General features: G+C 41.7%; 1 protein-coding gene across 2 annotated transcripts in view; it reads left to right on the top strand.

Moving 5' to 3' along the window:
- LOC128375238 (peroxidasin) overlaps positions 1 to 26,356 on the top strand; it is a 51,048-nt gene that overhangs the window by 14,815 nt on the left and 9,877 nt on the right. For both annotated transcript variants that reach the window (XM_053335534.1, XM_053335533.1), the window contains exons 4-15: positions 1,936 to 2,007; positions 4,112 to 4,183; positions 6,084 to 6,155; positions 7,220 to 7,389; positions 10,130 to 10,247; positions 10,545 to 10,714; positions 12,533 to 12,805; positions 12,975 to 13,250; positions 15,311 to 15,423; positions 15,783 to 15,939; positions 18,303 to 18,411; positions 23,357 to 23,514. In XM_053335534.1, the coding sequence (XP_053191509.1) occupies positions 1,936 to 2,007; positions 4,112 to 4,183; positions 6,084 to 6,155; positions 7,220 to 7,389; positions 10,130 to 10,247; positions 10,545 to 10,714; positions 12,533 to 12,805; positions 12,975 to 13,250; positions 15,311 to 15,423; positions 15,783 to 15,939; positions 18,303 to 18,411; positions 23,357 to 23,514 (1,760 nt within the window). The remainder of the gene's footprint in view (positions 1 to 1,935; positions 2,008 to 4,111; positions 4,184 to 6,083; positions 6,156 to 7,219; positions 7,390 to 10,129; positions 10,248 to 10,544; positions 10,715 to 12,532; positions 12,806 to 12,974; positions 13,251 to 15,310; positions 15,424 to 15,782; positions 15,940 to 18,302; positions 18,412 to 23,356; positions 23,515 to 26,356) is intronic.

Below are 26,356 nucleotides of genomic sequence, written 5' to 3'. Positions count from 1 at the left end.
CACACATTCCGTCCCGGCATACATCCCCACTCGTTAAACACTGTAGCTATTTACGGACTGTTTTAATTACAGAGCCCCCCCTCTCTCTCTCTCTTTAAAGCAGAGTCAATCTAAAGCCCTGCACCATGGCCCCCCGACCTTTGTGATTACCAAACCCCCCCCCCTCTCTTTTTCCTGCTGATTCAGTCTTCTATAGCCGGGGGCTAGATTATATCTCCCTCCTCACCTCTTCACTTCCTTTGGACCCCAGTTAAGTCCACTCCCTTGTCATCTTTCATGTCCTCCTCACTTAATAACTAGACGGCTGTCTATACAACAGCACCCCCCCTCCTCTCCCCCATAACCGCCTCCATAAACAAGTCAAACTGAGGTCACAGAGCCAGATTGTGGGAACTTTTTACTGTTTATTGGATCTCGTTTTAATGAGTCAATCCTTCTAATTGGACAAATATATTATAGAAACACATCTTTTTTGGTTTTCTACTTGCATCAAAGTACATTAATGCAAGTTTTTGTCTGTAGTACATATTGTATATGTATAAATGTAGGCTTTTTTAAAAAAGGGTTTAATATAGATACTTTGATAGTACAACAGTGAGGAAAAAGCCTCAAGTGTCCTAAACCTCACTAACAGGAATACTTTGAACATATCCAGCCAGTGAAGTGAAGCCACTTGAGAATTGAGTATGAAACATCCAAATCCAGTTTCCCATGTAAACTTCCACTCAAAATTCACACACACACAAGCACAAGGCTGCAGTCAGTTGCATTTCACATAGAGCCTGAGGGAGAGTTCTTGAAAATGAAGCCAAACGTAAAGTCAGTTACTCATTAACAAGATGTAATTGTAATACATCTGGTTGCTATAATGTCATTGAATTAAACAAATGATATTTAATGACGCAGGTTTTCATTACCATCATCATTTTTTACATTTTTTTTACATTTTTCTCCACATGGAAATTTCAAAACAAAAGATTTCCTGGTAGAAATCCATCAGGGACATGTATGAAATCTGTACAATATCCCAGTTCACGTCACTATCTCACTTCTGGATTTTAGCTCAATCTGTCTATCAAGCAATACGTGATAAATTTGTTTATTTTTTCATTTTTTCCCCCCACATCTTTCATCTTCTCTATGAAACCTTATAGACAGAAAGACAAGCCTCAGCGATGAAGAAGGGAGCTAAAAAAGAAGATGTTTATTTTTCCACAAATTACGTCACACATGTGCCGCAGGGAGATCTGTATCTATCACCACGTCTCATTATGAGCGCGTCGGTGCGATGGAAAAGTGTAATAGGGAGATAGGAGATGAAAGGACAGACAGCTGTAAGCCATTGCTTTTCTAGTATCACGTTTCTCCCAACACGTATAAACGGAGGGAGAACACGAAGACATTGGAGGTGTTTGTCTTTGGACCGCGCAAAAAACCACCATGATGAACTCGCACCGGCTGCGTGTTGATTCAGTCTGTTTCCAGTTCTAATGTAGAAGACTTACAAAGAAAAAGTCATGTTTACTGTTTGTTCATTGTCCTAACAGCTGTGTTTTCTCCTTTTTCTCATTTGAGTGTTTAATTAAAGTCTTTAATGAGTTGTTTTATCTACATAACTACAGTTAATGATGTCAATGAAGCAGGGTTGGTGTGGTTTATACTTCACCAAATGCATTTTAACATCTACAATAAACTTATAATACAAGAAATAGCACATAAATATGAATATTACCTTTAAAATGACAACTAAACAGTCTTTTCCATAGTAACCAGGCAGAATTCAGATGATCCTGTGTGTGTGTGTGTGTGTGTGTGTGTGTGTGTGTGTGTGTGTGTGTGTGTGTGTGTGTGTGTGTGTGTGTGTGTGTGTGTGTGTGTGTGTGTGTGTGTGTGTGTGTGCGTGCTACTAATGTAACTGATTATCTCTCCTTTCAGCTATTTGTACAAGAATGAAATCCAATCAATTGACAGACAAGCATTTAAGGGGCTCGTCTCTCTTGAGCAACTGTAAGTGACCAACTTCCTCGTCCAACTTTTTTTCTCCCTTCCGCTCTCCGCCTGCTGCTGCTGCTGCTTCTCCTCTACCTGCTGTCTGTAAAATACCTCCACCACCACCCCCCCCCCCCCCCCACACACACACACACACACCCTCTCTTTCACCAAAGCACTGCTACACATGAAGCCTGGTAATGTCTACACAAGCCTTACACAGGTATCATGATAGTTATTGAAGTTATTTTCCCCTTTTTGAGCGCCCCTCTATCCACTTCTTCCACCGCCACCATGCATGCCATGTGTGCACCCACCCTTGTACACCGCGCTGACCCCCCCCCCCCCCCCCATTTTGCATGAGCCGCATGTCTTGTGGTCCACGGCGACAGATATGTGCCGCCCTCATGCGAAGCTTAAAGCATGGCGTCTGGCTTTTTGCTGATAATAGTGCTAGCTGTGTGTCGTCACTGGAGCTGCCTTGTGTTTATCCTGCTACTGAAGAGGCCAGTCCGACTTTATTGTAATGTGCATTAAGTGTTTATATAGTACACCTGTTGTGTATTATGAATGTTTAGTCTGTGTGATATAAATCTGCTGCTTTCTTTAAGTCTGGACATCCAGAGCCGTATTAGTGCTGTGCTGCTTCTATAAAACCTTTTGCATGTTTGACAAGAAAAACACATTACCAATTGTTTTGATTGATGTTATGAATATGAAATGTTCAGACTAGTGATAAAATGTCCTTCAGTACTATTAGAAGAAACGATCCCTGTAGAGTCGTGTTACAGCCAATATGGCCGATACGCACCTTTTCCTTTGCAAATGAGGCTGTCTGCACTCGCTGACTCGCTGGACCTCACTTGAACTGCATCAACAGAGAACAAATGGCTAATTCACCAAATAAAAAATAAAAAAACCCAATTCCAACATCAGGCTCCGTGTCTGGCAGCCGTTTAGAGTGTTGTTACATTAATGAAGGGTTTTATATGTGTGGGTGACAAGTTCGGAGCCAGATTGCGAACTCTTTACTAGTTCTTCTACATCCCCACTGAGCAACACATGCCAAACATTGAAGTCACATGCTTCTTTTGGGTGGAATAAAGCTTACACCTTCATTCATTCCCATACAATCCGTGGGCCATTCATCTGTCGATGCGTAGATTGATCACACATCCAGACTTTATGGCAAAGTAATGGTCCGAAACACGAATCCAATGCCGACTGTCTCCTAGCCCTCTTTACACACTTAAAACCACGGCTGAGTGACTTCATTTCATCTTGTCGCTCTCTAGGCTTGTGACAGTTATACTGGATCACAAATAGTTTTGAAAGTGTAATGAAATAACTGGCGTGTGATGTTCAGTCATCCTTTAGAAGAGGGGATTAAGTGGCTCTGAAACGAGTTTACCACTGGCACCGTTAAACCTTTCTGTCTTTTGCGCTTTTCTGGACTGCGTTGTGTTTTTTTTTCTCTGTTCTGGCCCTTCTACAACACATACTTTAGGCAACACCCAAAGACATAATGTTGGATGTCCAGCCCAGCTTGTAAAACAGCAAAGCACTTGAGATACATCAACAGACAAAACAAAAACGGATTTTTGCGTGTGTAAGACATCGAGAGGAATTTTGCATTTGATTTGTATTGAACATAATTCAGTGTCTTTCGTGTCTGTTTTTCTGCTACAGCTGCTTTAGCTGTTGCTTAACCCTTATAAATAAGTAGATACCCAACTGAACCCTTACAGTTATTACCATACAGCCATCAGATGGTTTTTATTTGCGTAGACTTTTATTTGTTTGTGTATGGTTTGATTTATGTGCTCTTATGTGCTTTTGGGGACGCATAAATTCAGTTTGCATTCCATGAGATAAAGGTTGTCTGCATTCACCGTATCACCTTTTCAACAACTGTAATTTCGGTAATATAAAGTGATAGCGATGGACAGATGGACAGGGAAGAACAGGTGGACAGGGACGAACAGGGGAACAGGGAGGGCAGAGGAACCTTTCAGTGTCTCATTGACCCATTTCTTAGATCCTACTAGGATATTGAAAGTATATGTGGTCAAATAGAGAGGCCTAATCTACTAAACTTTGTCTACAATGTGTTCTTCTCCAGGTACCTTCACTTCAACAACATTGAATCCTTGGAACCAGAATCCTTCACTCACCTACCGAAGCTGGAACGACTGTAAGTTCATCCCGTCTGACCTTTCGTCCAACATTCCTCGTCCAACGTACGCCGTTCACACACACAATCTTTCTCAGAAGGAAAAAACATTTCCCCCCAAGTTGAATTTTCTCACATGAATCAGCGGATCAATAGACACCGGAGTGAGCAGGACACTTGATAGAAACCAGAAAAGAGTAACTAGCATGATGTACTTGGCGTGGAATTAAGTGTCAACCCAGGCAGGTCCAGACTTTGCTTAGCATGATGCAGAATGCAGCTATAATTCAATACAGCCACTGAGGCTGGCTGTATGGTAAAGAGATTGGTTTGTCCTTGCTTGCAAAATACAGTCATGAAATTAGATTGTAGGAACTGATCCCTGACTTACATGTAGTCCCCATGTGGTTAATTTTGTGTGTATTGTCAGAGCTGTGAAATGATGTAAGTGTTCTATCACTCTGTAGTTTATTTGTTAAACGGACAACTTGAGTTCAGCGGTTTTAATAGACCTACAATATGTCAGGAAATGTATCGGGATACTTTTTTGTCCTTTTTCTTTTTTTCTTCGTACGACACCGCTTCCAAAAATACTCACTTTGGGACAATCGGTCAGAGAAAAAGAAAGCAGGGGAACTGGATGAGATCACAACATTCGACTCAGTCCTGGATGGGACAGAGGATTGAGAACACATCTTGGCCTCATTAAACCCAGAGCTGAGCTAATTGTAACCACAGATAGGAGCGTCACTCTCTTAACATGCTGTTCATTAAAGGTTACTGATGACATACTATAGAAACATCCATCCATAACACTGTAATGGATTCCACCAGTTGTCATAACTAACAGTTGTGCTGCATAATCTACATATGGTTTGGTTATCTTAATGTGACAACTTTATATTACATTTAGTACCGATGTTAATATTATCTCCGACCACAGTAATTCTTTCCATAATATCACAGTGAAAATATCTTTAATCTTTTGTAAAAGAAATCAGCTTTTTGCCTCACTAAACATCAAAACATCATAAATTAAGTCATTTAAACCCGCTGTTGTCTTGCACACATGCTTTTTTATACAGCCTGTTAGTCACTAGCATTGACTGTGAACTCTCTGGATCTGAACCTTCCTGTCAGCGTGCGGATGCCATGTCGCCTCTGCCTCTCAAACTCTCAAGCAGATGTTAAAAAATCCTGTTAAATTCCTGTTTCATTGTCCCCAGTTTATGGGCCAGAGGCTGCCCAGTATATGCATACTCCCTCCTATCGCTGGAGAAGGCGAGGAGAAGGAGGGACACCTGCAAAAGAATGAGGAAAAAAGGCGGGAAAGGAATTCCCAGGTGCACCGCTCCGAGTGGCTTGTTGGGGAATATCTCCATGGTCACGGTCAAAGCAATCACTTTGGCAAAAGCGGCAAGAGAGAATATCTGCATAGTGTGTCTGTTTCTGGCAGATACAGAAGTGCACATCAGATGATCATGAGTTATGGTTTTTAAGTTATTTCAAATTGGTATGTTTTCGGTCGGAGCCTTCCATAAACAGGAAAATGTTTTTGATGTCAGCTTTAAGCCAAGGAACACAAGTCTCAGAGGGCCCATTGTAGAACCATCATGTCTGGGAAGATGATCATATTTCTTCCCCCATTTTGGAATATGGAATATGATATTAACAAGGGCCACATATATCTGCTATTATTAGTTTGGAAAATTAACTTCAATAAGGTTATTTCTGCAAACTGTTTATCCGTTTGAATTGTACACATTCCTCATGTTCAGCCATTACTGGATATCGATGAAGTGAAGTCTTTGGCTGTCATTTCAAGTCAGCTGTATTTCTGATTGTTTCATGTATTTACGATCTCTTGTAAATCATTTCATGGATTTTTCTTTTTCTTTTTCTCTTTCTCTCACTCACTCAGGTTTTTGCACAACAACAGAATCACCCAGCTAGTCCCAGGAACCTTCTCTCATCTTCAGGCCATGAAGCGATTGTAAGTCTCCCAACAGCCACTGAGACAGCTGTGTGAGAATGCGTGTCCGTATCGATTTCTGTCGTTTACCCCCATGACGGCCCCGGCATCAAGCGGCGCCTGTTTGTCCATTAAACGCCGCGTTAACCACACTACTCTGTTCTCACGCTTTTTTTTTTTTGGCTCCAATGATCATTTCTATCTCGAGGCTCACAGCCCTCATTGTATTTTGGCCGTTCTTGAGATCGGAAGAGACTTTGTGGGGTAGTTTATGAAGATAAAATTGTACTCTCCGTCTAGCATAAGAGATGCTGTACTGAAATCGGAGAAGTCAAGGTCTTACAACATGAAGCTACTATCTTTAATACATCTTTGAGTTCCATCTACCTCCAGCCAGTAGACGATAAAGACTAATCAGACGTTTGGCCTCGTCTCATTGTTCTCTTCCATCTTGTCTCAACCGTGAATTACCTTTAAGTACTTGTTAGATCCCGGGCCAGCGAGCTTAAAAAGAGATTCCAACAGGAGCTACAGTAGACCAACAATGACTTCACTATGGCATCCAGCGTTGGAGGATATTTAAATATATAAATGATCAGTTTAGCTGTGAAAAAGGCCAGAGTGTGACTAAGAATCTAATTTGTTCATAACACACTCTTCTTCCAAACTATTAACAAAGGGAGCCTCACAAATAGACTCACCAATGTCAAACTTTGCCAGTTCGATTTTTTTTCTTCTTCTTCTTCTTTTTCTGAAAGGCATGCCACAGATAATGGACATGTTGTGGTAGAGCAGAAAGCTGGATCAGTTACCAGAAGACGAGGCCAAGCAGAGAGATAGTTTCCCACGGCAGGAAAACAGTTTGTTCCAATATGGCCCCCGCTTAGCCCCCTCTGTTTGGACTGAGCCGGGCTCTCGGTGCCCATGCCAGACCAGTCTTAGCTCATAAACTGCCAGAGAGGACTTACACAACACACTGCCGCATGCACAGCTCCACACTTACATGAATGCATTTGTTCCAGTAGTAAGAACTAAAATGCCCGTTCCTTTTCTGTGTCTCTTTCTGTACGTGTTGTGCATTTAAGGCGACTGGATTCCAACTCATTAAACTGTGACTGTGAGCTGCTGTGGCTGGCCGACCTGCTGAAGCAGTACGCCGAGTCGGGCAATGCCCAGGCTGCTGCCACCTGTGACTACCCCAGCCGCCTGCAGGGAAGATCTGTAGCGACGCTCACCGCCGAGGAGCTCAACTGTGGTACGCAGAGAACAAACAGACTTAGAAAGAGGCACGGCATGTCTGGCACAGTGTGGACCATTCGACACAGCGACAGTCGTTCCACACTTAGATGTCATTAGATTAAGTATGCTAAACAATGTATTTCAAGACTTTTTTCCAGCTGTTATATTGGATTGTCACTTCTCCACATTAAGCCCAGCAGTAGTGGAAATAAGACTGTTAATCTCTGTGGAACTACATTACTAGTATCAACTTGGCAAGACAAGACAGAATATATAAAAAAAAGACTCAGTTATTGAAAGTAGAGCCCGACTGATATATCGCTCAGCCAATATTGACAGATATCGGTATCAGTGAATATGTTGTACGATATGTGCAGATATATATATTTTAAACTTATATAGGCAGAATTATATGTAATTGTGACCCTTTTTTCAAAATTCAAATTTATTATATGCGTATGGTTTTTTTTGTTCAGCTTTTTTAAAATTCAGTTTTGTTAGTTAACGTTTGTTAAACTAAAATATCACAGCCTCCATTATATATGTTTTTTTATGTATATACAGGATATACACATTACATGACACTCACATGATCCCTCAAATATGGCTTTGAAACGCTTGTGACAAAGATATGTAATGGAGGTATTATCAGCCAATATGTATCAATATCTGAATTTTTTAAATCCCTTACATCTGTATCGGCATTGGTCTGAAAAATCCAGTATCGGTCGGGCCCTAATTGAAATTGAAACCATAGGGTTTTTCAGTGGGGCCGCACACATAAAATATGGTTGGCTAGCAACATGCATGTGATTTCCCTCCTGACTAAAATCAAAAATTCAGTCCTCCAGCCTTCCTGCTTGCAGACAGCAGCTACACTTAGTCACCCTCTCTGTCTCACACACATACACCCACACACAGGTGTATCCTCTCTTTGTGTCTGGGATCTGCAGGCACCCAGCTGTTTCACTCTTCATACAACACCAGCTGTGTGTCTTGTTTGGGTAAAATGTCAGTCAGGACTATCAATTTTAGCCTCTGATCTTTTCTGTATCGACCACCAGCAGCTGTCCTTCTAGTCGCTGCTGTGTGTGTGTGTGTGTGTGTGTGTGTGTTGGGGGGGGGGGGGGGTAGATATGAATAGGTATTATGGTGTAATGGATGGGCCTACAGACTTTGTCATTAATGTGAAGAAAGTATCTTTTGTGTTCTTTCTTTTGATGGACTGATGCATGAAAACTTTCACTCTGCCACCAAAATAATGACTACATCAATTAAAATGGCTACTCTTACTTTCAAAATTGATTATTTAGTTTATATGAAGAAATTATGGCGTACTGAATAGACCAAATGATAATTTAATTGTTTAAGTCCCAGTTAAACCAAAATCTATCTTTTAAATCTATTAAATCCCCTGTAGACATGTGGCTTCTTTTTTAATTGGAAAAGTTTTGGTTTTAGATATTAATTTATAGCATTTAAGTGGATACTTTTCTTCTGCAGTAAAAACGTGTTTAGACCAAAATGAGTTTTGACACATATGAAAAAGAAAAGAAAAAGAAGAAAGTGACGGTTTTCTAATCAAAAGATAGATTTTGGGGTCGAGTATCACATGCGATCGTTGCGAGCCAAGGGGAAATTTGCTTAAGCGTAGTGCGCATTGATCGTTTTTAATACTGCGAGTCGAAAAGAAAGTCCACATTTTTTACTGTAAGTCTATGTGGCTGATTTCCAGTTGGTTTCAATAACGGCTCCTGTAGCAGTAAATCCAAGTGTCTCAGCTCTGCGTTTCCTCCAGCTCCCTCTGAATACTGCAGCCTGAGCCAGGCAGGCAAGCTAGTTGGCAGCAGACTGTAACCCAACCACATCTAAATCTCAGCAGCTAATTTGATGGCCCCAACTTGCCCATTCTTGCTCAATGTAAACCCCCCCCCCCCCCCCCCCCCCACACACACACACACACACATACACACTCCTCCACTCCATCTGTCTGCATAGCAAGGCACCAGGGGAAGAATGTCTGCTTAAAAACATGGTGGAAGTCATTCCACACCTCCCCGCCCGTCCTCCCTCCCTCTTTCCTTATTCTCTCTCTTTTTCCCTGTAAACGGGGCGGAACAATTCACGGCGGGTTGAGCAGCTGTCAAAACAGCAGCCCTCCTCGAGCTGAGGTGCCACCTCCCTGCACATCTGGTATCTGATGAGCCAACGCTCACCTCCTCGCCGTGGCTACGGTAAAGTAGGGTTACCACAAACAGGTTTTCCAACCCGCCAAAATTAGCAGCCCCAGTGTTAATGTGTACTCTGATGAGTTTGTGTTTGAGGTGGAGGCCACAGGAGGGAGTGTGTGCTGTATGTTGGCAGGTGAGTGTGGGAGATGTGCCAGAGGTTAAATTAATGTGTACAGTGTTGTTTGGGAGCTGCCACATTCACATTCATTCCTCCATATGAGGATGACCACCTACCATACTTACCAAAGTCAGTTCCTTATACTGGAGGCAATTAGGATGATTATTTCTGGAGGGACTTGTGTTGAGACATTCGGTGGACATCTGCCTGGACATTACAACATTACATATATACATTATAACAGCTCAGCTTTATCACTCAGCCAGCAACCTTGCACAGAATCGTCAGGGCGACTGGAGGTTTCCCTTAACAGATGGAGTGATTAGTGCAAGATGTAGGCATGTACTGTACATTTAGGCCTGTATAGAATTGTCTGAACAAATCCTCCTCTCTGGCCTTCTCTCCAGAGGTACCCAGGATTACCTCAGAGCCGCAGGATGTGGATGTCACATCAGGAAACACTGTCTACTTCACCTGCAGGGCTGAAGGCAACCCTAAACCACAGATCATCTGGCTCAGGAACAAGTAATACACTCACTGTTCAGACCGTGTTGCGTAAGCCAAGTCTTGAGTGATTGTTTTTAACTAGTTCCAGTTGATGTAATCAACATGTTTATATCCCATAATTTGAATAAACAAGTTACTAAAAAGTATAAACATTCCCATTTTAACAAGAGCTCATGCCAATAATTATAGTGTTACAGTGTTAAAATGATAGTGTAGAATTGTAGACAAGTGCAGAATGTGTATACATAGACAGTATATACTCAGTGATTTATGTTTAACGGGTCAGTATGTTTATCCCTTATGTTTTCCCGGCAGCAACGCTCTAAACATGCGGGATGACAGTCGTCTGAACCTGCTAGAGGACGGGACGCTGATGATTCAGGACACCAGAGAGACAGACCAGGGAATCTACCAATGCATGGCCAGGAACGTGGCTGGGGAAGTCAAGACCTCTGAGGTCACGCTGCGATATTTTGGAGCTCCCTGTAAGTGGCTGCTTTTTATTCTCAACCTCCAAAGATCACAGACTGCCTAGTAACTACTAAGGTTGCATTAGGTAGAGATTTGAGTTCTAGCCATCAATAGAAAGAACACTAGAATACAGGTCTGTCACAATAACTACTTTTATTGGACGCTATATATTGTCTCAGAAATAATCACGATAAACAATATTATTGTCATTGTCATTTTATACCACTGATATAATGATTATATAATAGTATAATAAAAGAAGGGGGGTGGGATTGGAGAGTGGGTGCTACACTGCAGTCTCCACTCAGGACGTACACAGTGAGGAATGGAGGACACTACTTGCTTAACCAATGTGACATGAAAAGGTCATGTCCATGTATCATATGATAAATCCATATATAGACATGATGATGTCGATAATTACGTTATGGTACAATAAGTGGATAACGTAATTATTATGACAGGCCTAAATGAATGTGATTTAGTTACTTTAGTTAAATATACTATGAAAATAGAGGTACAGAATTGGCCAGTTAAATGGTACCATGTTACATATTTAAAGAGGGGTAAAGAAACAGTTTGATATAATCCTGATTAAACTCAGTCCTCCATCAGAGAGTGAATAGCAACCATCAGTAAGTTTGTTGTTGCACTCATCTGTCTGAGCAGCGTTCGGTGAACTTTGTGCATCATGATAACTTCTTGGATAACTTGGATAACTCACTGAAGGCAGAAGTTCCCAAGTGAACATAGAAATCACTGCTAGTGACTTTTCTAGCAGACAGACCAAACTTTGAGCACTTACTGGCAACAGCCGAAGCCCTTGTTAAAAGATTTATTACGCAATTTCCAACTTTAATCCACCGCATTTGTCAACTTCATGTTTTCGACATTTGCTGGACCGGAGAACACTGCTGACATCCTCTATTTGACAGGAGTAAATAAGAGCAGGATGAGGCTTCCTGTGTATGCGAGTCTTCCTTTTGTCTTTGTGTGCAACTTTATACAAATTGGATAGTAGGGGCTTGTCATCACTGTCAGACCACATACATGTCCAGAAACATGATGAGATTTGTCTTTTATGAAAGGAGACAGTAGAGTAAGGTGTCTACACAGTGAGTAGCACAGAGGTTAGCTCCAGAGTTCAGCAGGTCAAATAACTGGGATGTCCCACTGAGCTGTGAGCAATGCCTGCAGGCTTTCATGGGGAAATGTTTCCTTCCACACACTCTTACTCACACACATAAACACACACAAATACATTCAGTCCTGTCTGTTGCTCTTCCTCTCTATCTCCTGTTCTGTCTGATATACATACACATTCAAACCGGCTAACACATCAATCAGTCATAGCACCAATAACTGTCACTGTGGAAGATTAACACGACTGTCTCTATATGACCTGAAAGTCATCGCCGGGGTGATGGGTGGCCCTGGTGACGACCTCATGTTAAGAACACTTTCTAAGAGCAGATGTTGAGCATTTCCTGTCTCCGTGTGATTGTAAACGGCAGGCCCCCTCGCTGTGTACATATTTCCTCAGAGTCCACTGTAATCACTGGCCAAATATGGACAGGACACGACCGCATTGTGTGATCCACATCGGAAGTTGTTTTAGCAGTGGTCAGAGTGGCGAAATAGACAGAAATATACAAAGAGGAGACTTACGTATGATGTTTTAAATGAGGTTTCTCAACAGCTGATCATTTTGCCAACCTTTATTTAGGACATGACTAGTTTTCCCATACACTGAAACCAGACACCAAGATAAAACCACCTCTCACCTAATTAATCTAACCCCCCTTCCCATGTTCTCTCCCCTACTCCTATAGCACGGCCAAGCTTTGTGATCCAGCCCCAGAACACGGAGGTGCTGGTGGGAGAGAGTGTGACCCTGGAGTGCAGCGCCACAGGCCAACCTCAGCCCCGGGTCTCCTGGACAAGGGGAGACCGGACACCCCTGCCCAGCGACGCTCGCATTACCATCACCCCCTCGGGGGGGCTTTTTATCCAGAATGTGGTCCAGGCCGATGGGGGACAGTATACCTGCTTTGCCTCCAATAACGTCGATACCATACATGCTACAGCTTATATCATTGTACAAGGTAGGATGCATTTCAATCTTTTTTTTTCTCTGTAGGGTGAAATACAAAGTGAATCCAATCAAACCGACCAATCAACTAAGCAAATTTTGCAATGAAAAGTAGAGTCAATGCATCAAGGTTTCATTTTCATACTAAGCATAACTCCTCTTTTACCCCTCCACCCCCCCAGCTATCCCCCAGTTTACCGTCACACCACAGGACCAGTCAGTCCTGGAAGGCCACACAGTGGACTTCCTCTGCGAGGCATCCGGTTACCCCCAGCCAGTCATCGCCTGGACCCGCGGGGGCAGCCCATTACCCCTGGACCGCCGCCACGTGGTCCTGTCCACCGGTACTCTCCGCATCACTCGGGTGGCGGCCCACGACGAGGGCCAGTACGAGTGCCAGGCGGTCAGCCCCGTGGGGACCGTGCACACTGCCGTACAGCTCAGCATCCAGCAAAGAGGTGAGGGTACAGGGCAAAGCTTCCAAATGAATTGAGTTGATGGGACATGCTGCTGTTGGTCATTATAAATCAACATGATGGATAGCTTTCTATATATTTGTTTTTAAGATGAACAAACAGAAGCTGACAGAACCACAGATTGGTTAACATGGGAGACTGTCTGTTCTGGAAGACAGATGACTAAAAGACATGTCTGTCACACACACAGGCTGTTAGTGTGGCTGCTTGCAAAGCACTCTTCAAACACTGCTTGATTGTGTAAGAGGAGGAGGGGGAGTGCTAGGTGGTAAAATGTTAAGTGGGTGGGAGGGGTGCAGAACCCTCCATTCACAGCTAATTTGTCGCTTACACATACAGATCTGCTATTACCATGCATGTATACACTGAAAGACATATAGCTCTCTGTGTGTGTGTGCTATATATTTATGCTTCTACACAGTATATGCAGTGTAAAGATACTGTGCTCTGTTATGCTATACTGAGCTGTAATTTATTGTGCCTGTTCATATGTGTTTGCATGTTTTTTTCCTCAGGAGAAGGCATAAATAAGTTGGTGTGCCACACTGCTTCTTTCTTGGGTGCGGATGGTTGTGTTTTATGTGTGTGTGTGTGTGTGTGTGTGTGTGTGTGTGTGTAGTGAAAATTACAGGCTTGGCATAGCACAGGAAAGCATGGCAGTCTGTAATCCTGAGATGACACCATGTTTTTCCATGTAGTAATGGCTGTTAACATGGCTCAAAGTATAAGTTACATAATGGCCCCACACTGTTAAAGTACTGCACAAGACCACAACCACGCTGGCAGTGTGCGGATGGCTGCTTTATGCTTCATGCTAAGAGGGCTGTACACAATAGACTAAGCATTAGAAGAAAGGGAAAGCATGGATGAGCAGGATGTGATTGTTCTAGTGTGGATGTTCAGCATGTTTCCACTCCGTTCAGATTTTAATATTCCTGTGCTGTTACTTGCTGTTTTTATGACTCTGTGTTCACACCCCTGAATCCTGCATCTCCTGTGACACAGAGCAGGGCCGGCAATACATTGCCGCTTTGATGCTGTGTACTGTACGCTGCAGTGAACCCTGTGTTTTAGAAAGTTCAACTTTGATTTAAAGACAGTTAATTAGTGTCAGACTGCTATTAAACTGCATCCACCTCCTCTTTGTGGTTTAAAACTTGTGGGATTTTCCCATGGCCAGGTGGCCCACTGCTGGTTGCTACATGGGAACCATTGAGGAATTTGAACTGTGTGTGTGTGTGTGTGTGTGTGTGTGTGTGTGTGTGTGTGTGTGTGTGTGTGTGTGTGTGTGTGTGTGTGTGTGTGTGTGTGTGTGTGTGTGTGAGTGCGTGCGTGCGTGCGTGCGTGCGTGCGTGCGTGCGTGCGTGCGTGCGTGCGTGCGTGCGTGCGTGCGTGTGTGCGTGCGGGGGGGCAAACATCCACCCTCACCCACCAAACACCTCAGCTACGGAAGGGTTGGATCATGAATCTTAGACATTATAACACACTGTGACTCACACTGTAACAATGCTCAACATAGAGTGTATGTGTGTGTGTGTGTGTGTGTGTGTGGATGCAGTGATGGTGCAGACAGTGATTGTTGATCCACTCAATCTCAGCACACAAATGGAAAACAGCTGTTTTCACTTAATCAAAAAAAAAACATGTTGTACATGTGTCTGTGTGTGTATCACATTTGTGTGTTACAACAGGTTGAAAGGGGAAAAAACTGAAAACTAATTTATGAATCGCATCATTAAAAGTTTCTGTAACATACGCAGCAATGCATTATTTCCATTTTTTCAATAGAGTACCCTTTCATGTCCCTTTGAACCGCACACTGACTTTGAGATGTTTAATGTTTTGCAGCTTTTTAATAGAAGAAAGAAAAATAGCAGCTTCAGTGTAACACAAACACTGAGTGTGTGTGTATGATCTGTGAGCATATGCAGGACTCTGAGTTTCAATGTATGCCGTGATTGATTGCTAAATGCACTTTACATGTACTGGTGCATAATCATTAACACATGCGCATGTGTGTGTGTATGTTTTAACTCATTCAGTAACGCCTGTTTTCACAAATGCTCCAAGGGACCTGACGGTGGAGTCTGGCCAGGACGTCCAGATTCCCTGCAGTGCCCAGGGCCAGCCACAGCCTGTCCTCACCTGGAACAAGGTTAGATGCTTAAACTCTGTTCAGACTGTTAGCTGAGTGAGGTCAGCTCATCGCCACAGAGATCATGGGTTATACAAGTGGTTGAAAGAGAACAGTGAGGAAGAAAGGGGCCGGTGTGGTCACAATATTTGTAATTATTTAAATGAATGGAAATGATGACAATGAAGTTACTCAGTCATTAATATGTTTAAGTTTAGTTATGTTTCTGTCCAATGTGAACTGAAACTCAACAGGCCCAGTCTGTTAAGGCTCTTAATCACTGTCTGGTAATATGATCCCCACCTCCCACATGCCAGCCCCCAGGAGCATGACCTTTGCCTTTGTCCCCCCCGCACCTCCCCACACCCTTTCTCTCCCAGGATGGTGTACAGGTGACAGAGAGTGGTAAGTTCCACATCAGCCCCGAGGGTTATCTAGAGGTGAAGGATGTGGGGACGGCAGATCGTGGACGCTACGAGTGTGTCGCCCGCAATCCCATCGGTTATCAAGCCGCTAGCATGGTGCTCACTGTCACAGGTAAGATGCTACTGATGTCAGCATTTCAAAACCTTCAGGCATATCTAAACTTTTCCATAAAGGGCCGGGTGCCTGCAGATTTTTGTTCCAACCAAAGAGCACACATGATTCAACCCATCAACTGTCTGAAGACTGAGATCAGTTGATTCAATGAGTGGAACCTGGTGTGCTGCTTGATTTGAATGAAAACCTGCATCCACATGAACCTTTATGGAATAGTTTGGACGTTCCTGCCTCAGATGAACAACAGTGTTTTATCATTTGTAAATCTGCTGTTAAATGAAATAAAGATTATCTGTTCATTGTAATTAGAACTCGACTGATATATATGAGTCAATGGATTCTATCTGCTCATAATATCGGCATCCGCCCCAAAAATCCAGTATGGGTCCAGCCCTTATTGTAATTATAACAATTGATAGGTCTTTCCTACTGTACCCAATTCAGGGCTAATTACTTGACAGAAACAGCAACATACTACATCATAGTAAAAGCTGAGGCGTCAGTAGACAAAGGCAGTGTTGTGGGGGCCATGTTCCTTGATTTACAAAAAGCATTAGACACTGTTAATCATAACATCTTAATGTATAAACTACATAACTGTCATTTTTCCACTGACTTTTTCAACCTTACCAACCTTACCAAATCCACTTTGTCAAAATGGATAACTGTACATCTAACCCACTATTTCTGTAAGCTGGTGTAGCACAGGGCTCCATACTGGGCCCAATACTGTTCAGCATTTACATTAATCATCTGCCTACGTTGTATGGCAATGTGATATCTTACTGTATGCTGATGGAAGTTATTTTTACTTATATTAAAACTGCAGAGGAACTAACAGATGTTACGTTGAGGGTCACATGCTAAGCTGTTTGCAAAATATTCTCATTTTAGGCCAGAGACTACAAGTTGTGTCTGAATTCAACTATTTAGTAGGGGTACACATATATAATAATCAAAAGAAGACACTATTAGGATTCTGCAGAATGACCATATACAGATATAAAATATGGAATAAAGAAGGGGGGTATAGAAGAGGTGGGGATGAAGAAATACATTCAATAAAACTATGAGAAATCCTTGGTATAAAAATGAGTCTTAAGAAGAGATTTAAATGATGAAGTTGATTTTCATGGCCCAGACCCAAAAGTCCTGATCCCCCTTAGTAATAAGACAAATATCCAAACCTCGCCTTCATTACACCACATAAAAAGGATTTGTGATAAAGTTCATCAGCTGAGGCAGCTAAGACATACTTTCACTCAATGGTTCTCTAGCACAGGTCTATTATATGCTCTACAGCCTTAAAACCACTGGAATCATGATATAAACAAGCACATTAAACTTCAGACAGAAGCCAGTCACCTATCATCTTTGCCATACTCTAAATAAGTATAATCTACTTAGCTGGGAAAACTTCATCAAATACAAAAATGTCTGCCTAGTTTATAAGATTATGCATGATTCAGCTCCTCCTTTGTCTGGCTTCATCAACCTCAAATCTAGTGCAAACAGAGCTTCTAGAGGTGCAGCTAGGGGGGGACTGCACAATCCCACTAAGAATGGAATTCAGTACCACAGTCAATTAAAGAGTCCCCATCCTATTATTCATTTACTGTAAGTGTAATGTTAAGAAATGGGTTATTGAGAACCAACAATGTCAATATTGATGCAGTTTTAATCCAGCTTTAACATGACTGTACTCATACTGTACCTACAAGAGGAGGGCGCTCCCTCTCTTCCAGCAGCACTGATGAAGTGAATCCATGTCTAAGCTATTCTTCTTTGATTTCTCAAGAAGACATGAAGTGAAAGTGAGGCATTTCACAGACTGAGAGGCCCTCTGATGATCTTTGTGTCCAAGTCAGTCAGTAATTTAGTCACACACTGTTGCAGTGCTATCATATTCCTGTCAGCTCCTCCCTGTGTGTGTTGGTGTTTCCTGCTGAGATTTCTCAGGTCACACCACAGCACTCTGCTGGTGAACCATAAACCGTATCAATGTGCTCAGTTGTTGTTGGAATCTCTTCACCCTCACGTCACAATCTAACTGTTTTCAATGGCACACTAAGAGCAAGGAGTTTGCCAGAAATGTGTTCACTCTAACTTCGGGAGGGAAGCTGAAGTAGAGCACTTTACAAGATTCACTCACTTATTGTGTTCATCTGGAAATAAAGAACAATAGTCAACCCAAGCTCTCTTTACTCACTTTTATTTTGAAGCCTTAAATTCTTTGTGGCCATTGCCAAACTCATGTATGTTAAAGCATACATTGCATACTACATATACTATTAAGTTTCAGGTCTAAACATAGTATATATTTAACTTATCCGCTTCTTTCTGATTGTGTTTGACAACAGTTCCTGAAGTGAGCAGAGAGGGGGACACTTTTGTCAGCACGTCCATAGAGCAGGCCATAAGGAATGTGGACAGTGCTATTGAGTCTACAAGGAGACGTCTGTTTGATGGGTAAGCTGTGAGAAACTCACCCAACATACACACAATAAAATAACACATGTAGGTCTTCACACTCAAGTGAATCAGAAAGCCACACTGTTCATTATGTGTTTGCATTGAAATGAAGCCTATGCTTATTATGTTTGTCCAGCAGTTATAATGTATACACTAAATCTTGTTGTTTTCCTTTCATACTATAGTGCACATTGTGATTGTGTTATATATTATACTTAAACTAACATTTTAGTGCTCATATTCACATTCCTCCATGTTAGTGTTGCACAGAACAGTTTTGTGAAAGACAAAGAAATAAAGACTTGCAGTCAGAGTTCACTTGAGAAAATCAATTGGGGGTTTAATCACAAACATATGCAGGCCTGCATCATTTCATGCCCATGGAGCAAAAATGCATGCTGTGTATTGTTTACACAAAAACAATATCAGTGTTTCCCCCAGGTTGACTGCTGTGGGGTGGAGGGATGGGAAGAGGAAAGGAGAGGGTGACGGTGCTAACCTAATTAATTAGGATGTCACAGAGCATTAGGACGTGATCAAACAAACAGAATCCTGTTTTATAAGTCTAACCATATTTTATTTACTTCCCAGTGTTCCACTCAGAACATTATTGTACAAAGTCATGTTAGCTTCTAGCATCCTTGTCAGATTTTAGCTAGGTACCTTTAAAAAATGCAGATATTTGAAGGTTTAGGGTCGACATCTGTCCATCTTTACTGATCACACTGATCACATCAATAAAATACTCATGTTGGATTTTTACTAGCAAAGTCTTCTTGCACTTACAGTTATGTAACATCTGTAGTAGTTACTGTTAGAATATGTCATAGACATGAACAAAATATAATGGAGGTCAGCCTGCGTGGTGCACGCTGTCAGGCAATAAACCCCAACACAGAGAGTCAATGACACACAGCTTCTTTTGTCGACTCCTGCTCTCTCTGTGATATTAGTTCAAACCAGGACTCCTGCCTGCTGTTTATTTGCTTCCAGATGGAGATTTGGTGTTCTTCATTTGTTGTCATTTGTTTGGTTTCCCTCCTGACAGTTAGTTTGAAAGTTCGTTGTTTGGCTCACATGGGGAATTTGGTGTTGTCGTGGAGGGATTCTCTTCACTTAACAGCAGGGGTGTAACTGGCAGAATAATCAATAGAATCAATACACAGCCCATCCTGTGTGAGGAGATCCCACCAAGCCTGTCAAAAAGAATTTATTTTTCACAATTAGGCACACTTTTGTCAACGCTTTTCTATCTAAACTAAATAGAAATGGAATTTATAATGAGATTAAATGTAACATTGTTTTATTGATGGCCTTTATCAAAGCCAAACTATGCAGAATGATAGAGAGTAGCTTCAGCAGCAGCACTGTCTGTGTGGCCCAGGTGTTATGTTTCAGATTAGTTTCAGATACAATGCTTATTGTTTTTTAAATGAAAGGATATTTGGCGTTATTCTTACATTTTTAAAATGATTTTTTTTTGGCCTGTTTGGGTTTCTTGATTGTCTGGCAGCCCACCAGGGGAAACACTTAATCAAGTGCATATTTAAAAGTAAAACTAGAAAGTAACTCAGCCCAACTAGAGCACCAATCTGCCACGAAATTATGTCATAGGTCATTTTATTATTGGGACTAATTGAAATATTCAGCCGTGTACACACTCGGTCCAGAGCTACGTGCTCATGTGGCCTAAGTTAGAACAAATTGTCTGTCTCACTCTTCGTCTCACATCATCTTGGCACCTGACTTGCATGTTCGAAGTCTGAGTCAGAGCCTTCAGGGAAAGAGTTTGGCCATTGAGATGAGCTGTTAATATTGCTGCAAGTTTCAGGACTAGCACCATCGCTGCCTTAGTGCACAATACTTACACCACTTATTTTTACATTATTCTAACAGCTGCAGGCAGTATTTGCTTATAAACAGCTTTTTGTGACTTTTTTTTTTCATCTGTGCATCATCTTAATCCTTGTGGAGATGATACAGGAAGTAATTACGTCTTGAATTTTTATCCAATGAGGTTTTCAATACATTCTGTGTCACCATAAGAGATGTCGTTGCTTTCAGTACAGCTCCTAAGTGTTTCCATCCTCTTGAATGATGTGGTTAGCAGTTGTGTTTTTCTTGGCACGCACACATATACACTCTGCCCACACATGCATGCGAGAATACAGTGAATAAACACATATGCGAGAAGAAGAGAAATGCACACACACACACACACATAACACACAGTGGTAAAACCTCAAATGAGAAGAGGGGATTTCCATCTTTGTTTAATGACAATCACAGAATAAGATGCAGTCTGCTCCGATGGCACCAAGGGTGTTTGAACATTGTTTGGAGATGAAAAGCCAGAGTGGTGATGGTGAACGGTGATATGTGTGGTAGCGTGAGTAGATCATAAAGCACAATGGGCTTTGTTGCTGCTAAGTGTCAGACACTAAGATCCAAGGTGTGTCTCAAATCATCGCTGGCATGCTTCAAAGTCTGTATTTGATGATTGAATACATCACACAGCAGCACGACCAAGACTGTCCCAAGTTTGAGTTGAAGTTTATTTATTGTCATTCCAACCATATCTATTTTAAATACATATAGTGGAACAACATTACTCAGGACCAGTGCAAAAGAAATAGAATAAATGCCTAAACATAGCTAAGAAACACATAAGAACAATTAAAAAGACAATAAGAACCAGTGCTATACTAAAATAAAGTGCGATCAAGTGCCTGATAAAATCATAATAAATAACATATTGAGAGCAGGCTTACATTACATCCCTGACATCAGAACGACCACACCCCCCTATTGGGTTAAAACGAGCTGGCACCAAACTGGATGAACTCATCTCAACGTTCTGTGTTGCATTTTGCATGTCAAACAAATATAAAAGCTAGTTTACAATTTGTTTTACTTCCCCAAAGAGTGAAAAACAGTAGAGAAAGAGATGTGTGGCTTCAGGCTATCCACAGAGACAGTGGGTGTAAATGGTAAACTGTGGAATAAGTCTGTGGCAAATGCTTCATCACAGGTTGCCTGTCCCCTCAAGTGATTTTATATCATCATAATAATCCAAGTCCAAACTGTAAATGCTGCATTAACCTCTGGCCAGATGTGCTGCAGTAAGCATATAACATCTGTGTGATGCTGATAGTGTTTTTGCTGCTATCAACTCCATTAATGTAGCTATGTTCTTTATTAGATTAGACTAACTTTATTAATCCCACAGTGGGGAAACTCATCTGCCACCAGTTCATACACACAACAATATGAACAATACAATGACTGTGGCTAGTCACCTGCTGTATATTTAAAACTACACTAGTTATGCTCAAGTATTCATAGCTTCAAATCTGCTAGTTACTTTAGCTTAATACATAAAGAGTGGAAAGTCCCAGTGTTGTAGATATTAGCCCATACAGAATGTGTTTATGTATACTTTGGTGAAGCTGAGCAGGTGGTCCCTGGGTGCTGCCACGGCCACAATAATGAAATTAGAAATTCTCGTTCTTCTAGGCGTCAGGAGCGGCACTTCCTGACGCAAGGACGAGAACAGCCATTGATGCGAATAGGAAATCCTCCGTAGACCAGGCCTTCTCACTTAAAGGGAGTGTTTGGAATTTTTCAAGTGGTTTAGTATGAGGTAGTTTTCCATAGTCAGTATATCACCTGTAGCACATTTGAGTCGGCACGCTCCCAGTTTGGAGAAGCAAGCAGGAGTACCGGCACGGAAGCTAAGCAGTGGACCGCTGTGGATGGGGAACAGCATGTATTTGTATTTTAGCCACCTAAAAAAATGATATATGAGTTTTAGTGTAATGCTGTACTTTGAACATTTTCTCAGACATCCTTTCATTTGGCACTACATTTTCTCAACTGTAGACCTTCTGTATTCTAACCGTATTACGCCGCAGCAGCACTTTGTGATCCAAACAGCTGATCGGCAGCTTAATACAGCTCATTGCATGTGTAGGAATACAGATGTTCAACATACACCTACAGTATGTTAATGCTGTCAGCTGGGGGAGAGAGAAAAGTCTGATTAACCACAGAATGAATTAATGTGCAGCACTAATTCAGTACAGAAGTTCAGTCCTGTATTACATTATTCTACAGTAAGGTTTTTATTATAGAATATATATTTATATCATTACATATTTGGAGTGTATTGCTGCCTGTAACAGAAAATCCAATAAAAAAAACTGTAACTGAAGTGATTTTTGCCAAACTTTGTGTTTTAAGTAGATCAAATGTGAAATGAAGTGTTCATGTTTTAATAACCACTTGGCTTACATGTGCATTATGTCATCACCCCAGTGTGCTTGCAAAATGAGAGATTTTTATGATTTCTTTTTATGTTTTTCATCTCAGTTAGGATACCTGCGGATCTGGCACGTGGCTTTTAATGGTTTAAAGTTCAGCTCTGGCAGAGATTTAAAGGCTGGAGTTTGAAATGAGAACGTGTTTTTAAAGAAAAAAGTAGCTTGAGGTGATAGTAAAGCAGTGCAGTGGTCTTCAAGAGCAGGAACAAAACACAGACATGTACACAAACTCAGCGGTAGGCTTATGATGGAGGAGATCCAACGAGTGAGGGGAATGGTGTGTGTGTGTGTGTGTGTGTGTGCATGTTTTCGGCTTCTCTGGATTCTTGTGTGAACTCTCTGACCTGCTGGAGCTGCGGCGTTGAAATTTTGCTGCTGCCCTTCCTGAACACGAACAAAAACAAAGTAACCTCCATCATGAAATTTCAAATTGTCTCTTACTTTCTTTCTATTTGTCTCTCCCTCTTTACTCCCCACACATTTTCCCACATTTTTCTCCCTTACTTCTTCTCTACACTTAAAATAATATTCACTCTCCCCCCTTCATCATCACTCTTCTCCTTCTCCTCCTCCTCCCACCTCCCCCTCACGCTCCATCTCTCTATCCCTCATCCCTCCAGTCAGCCTCGTACCCCAGGAGAGCTGCTTGCTCTTTTCCGGTACCCCCGTGACCCCTACACAGTGGAGCAGGCGCGTGCCGGAGAGATCTTTGAGCAGACCCTACTGCTCATCCAGAACCACGTCAACCAGGGTCTCATGGTCGACACCAACGGCACAGGTGAGGCTGATCTACCATGTTGATACTAAAAGGCTCCAATCAAGTGTCTGCAAAATGTACAAGTGGAACAATATCTGACTGATGAAATGAAGGGGATTGTTAAATATTCTTCTTTCCACAAAACATGCTGTACTGTCAAGCAACTTAAAAGCTCTAAGCTTTGACTTCCATATTTTAAAATGGTCAAACTCATATAGACCTGTCATGATAACTACTTTTGTTGGATGATATATTGTCCCAGAAATAATCGCAATAAACTATATTATTGTCATTTTAAGACCATTTTATGCCACAGTTGCAGTTAACATGGTAATATTGGTTCAGATACCATACTTTTTTATTTGAGAGGTGCTAAGACCCCCTATAGTTTCCCCCTTCTTCATTTACACCATACCTGCAGCCTACATACATGGGAGAAATTGGGTTTTTTAGAAATGTCAGGAGCCAGTTTTATATGTTGGGGCGAGTGTGTTGCTAACAAAAAATGGATTTTATGAGTTAAATAGTTCATATACACATACAGTAAGTCAATTTATATTTTCTTAAAAAAGAAAATATATTTACAAGCACCACAGCAAGCAAAACTCAAGAAAGTCTCAGCAGCCAAACAGCTGAGATTGTCACTACAATGAGAATACATGGTCCACCTTAAGTGAGCCTGACCCAGGCTAGGCTAACCCATTGTGACTAACCTCAGGGCTAACCCCTTTACTTCAGCAGGTGGCAGGAAGTTGGCTCGTAGCTTTTATTCACTAAACTGAACACAGATTTCACTGCTACGTTCACAGCTGCTGACTTCAGAACAGTTACAGTTACTCTCTGCTGGGGTTGCTGATCAGTCATGTTCATGTATTGTATGATAAGTCAATAATCTAATTATTATGACAGACGTAACTTCATATTTAAGTTTTCATTCTTGTGATGATTGGAATCTCTTAACACGTTTCATGCATCAGTGTGTTTGCTTTGTACAAACCAAACACTGAAAACCAAAAACATCAAATTCACACAATCATTTTTGACCCGCTTCCTGTACTGCATCACCGACCAGATGGTAATATTGATATTGCATCATCCCTCAGATGGACAGTCAGTTTTTGTGAAAGCCCTGTGGCCGAGGGGAGCCAAGTTCTGCAGCTCTCTGTCAGGGTGTGAACAGCCTCGCGGCACCCAAGGGAGTCTGCAGTTTGGTTTACTGGTGTTCCAGGGCGGAGCCTTTGGCACGCCTTCGCTGTCGATCATGTCATATTAACAGCATGAAGAATAAGCGCTGGAATAACTTAATGCTTGCAGGAAATGACTTCGGAGGTGTTCGTACACTCGAACAAGTATAGTATGATGCCATGTAATAGACAAAATGACTTCCAGCCTGTTTTCTGTGGACTCCTGACAAGCGTTTCCACTGTTTAAGACATGCATGTAGTGACCAATGCATCAATACATATGGAGAGATTGTTATTTCACCTACTCATGAAAAATCCAAAGTTGTGTCCTGCTGCCAGTACCTTCATTGGTGTATTTATTTTTTTTACATTGGATATGCTTTTAAAGTAAAGAGAGTAAAATGGTAAAGAAGTTTAATAAGTCATAAAACATAAAGCAGCAGTTGGCCAGTATTTACATCTGCACTGCTGTTGCCAGGTCAGATTTAAAGAAGCTGTAGGCTAGGAAAACTATAGTAATATAAGTAAAGACACATATGTAATGCAATTAAGTCTCTAGGTTGCACTGGATTCTATGCAGGTCAGTTAACACACACACACACACACACACACACAGAATTGTACAAAACCCACTACACATTCAGATGCCTATAAATATTGTGCACAGCATATTTTTTGGTTGTCTTGGTCGTAAAGAGTTTGACAAATGTCATTTTTCTGTGGAATATCCATAATATCCCTCTGAAGTCTCACTGTGGGTTCAGTAAGAAGCTCCTCCAGTTTCCTAAGAAAACTGTCACCAAGCCAGTTATTCATTTCTCCACCACTCTATGAATTACCATGTTATTGCGAGCAACATTTGGCTGCGCATAAGCCAACCCTGCATCTGTATGCCATTTTCTTCCGTAGGCAATGACCCAAGGCGTAAAGACGTAATCACGGAGCAGTTGACGAGGCCCCTGTAAACAGTTTTATTAGCCTCGTGTCACAGCACACAACACTTAACCTACGATCAGCATTGAGCACAGGACTAACTTTTTAAGATGGTTTGTGTTGGGTGTACAGATTGTCTCAATTATGCATGCGTGTGGGGAGAGCATGGGTTGATTTGGATGTTTATATGCATAAGCATCTGTCTTTGTTTGCATTCACATATGCATGGAAAAAACTGTCCGGCGGTCCAAGGAAGAAAACTGGAGCACGGTGTATTTTGACTTTATGGTGCATGAAAGAAGTCATTGTAATGGGGGGTTAAATTGAACAGCGCAGAGGTCGAATGCATGCGTTGTGTACAGAGTCTATGTTTTGGGTAATTATGTCTGATATTTTGCGATTTGGTCAATTTTGACTGAATCAAGAACAGATTTATGAAGAGAGGAGGAAAAAAAGTGTTTGAAGAAAAAAAAAGAGAGATAGGGATAGAGAAACAGAGCAGTGTGAAATATGAACAAAGAGAGAGAGTGAGACTGTGTTTTCATTACTTATGCCAACAACCAAGTGTTCATTGTTGCACTGGCCCCAAACCAAGCTAACAGAGAGATTTCTGCCCGTCAGCAGAAACAAACGTGCTGTTTTTATTGTATCACTACTTCATCTGAGAGGGGGGACACCACTGTTCCCCTCATTTTCCTCTGACCCCCTTCACACATAAACACCTACACTGGAGTTGGTAGCAGGGG

This window comes from Scomber japonicus, chromosome 16, assembly GCF_027409825.1.
Source record: "Scomber japonicus isolate fScoJap1 chromosome 16, fScoJap1.pri, whole genome shotgun sequence".
NCBI classification, from domain to species: domain Eukaryota; kingdom Metazoa; phylum Chordata; class Actinopteri; order Scombriformes; family Scombridae; genus Scomber; species Scomber japonicus.
This window is presented reverse-complemented; position numbering and strand designations above follow the sequence as displayed.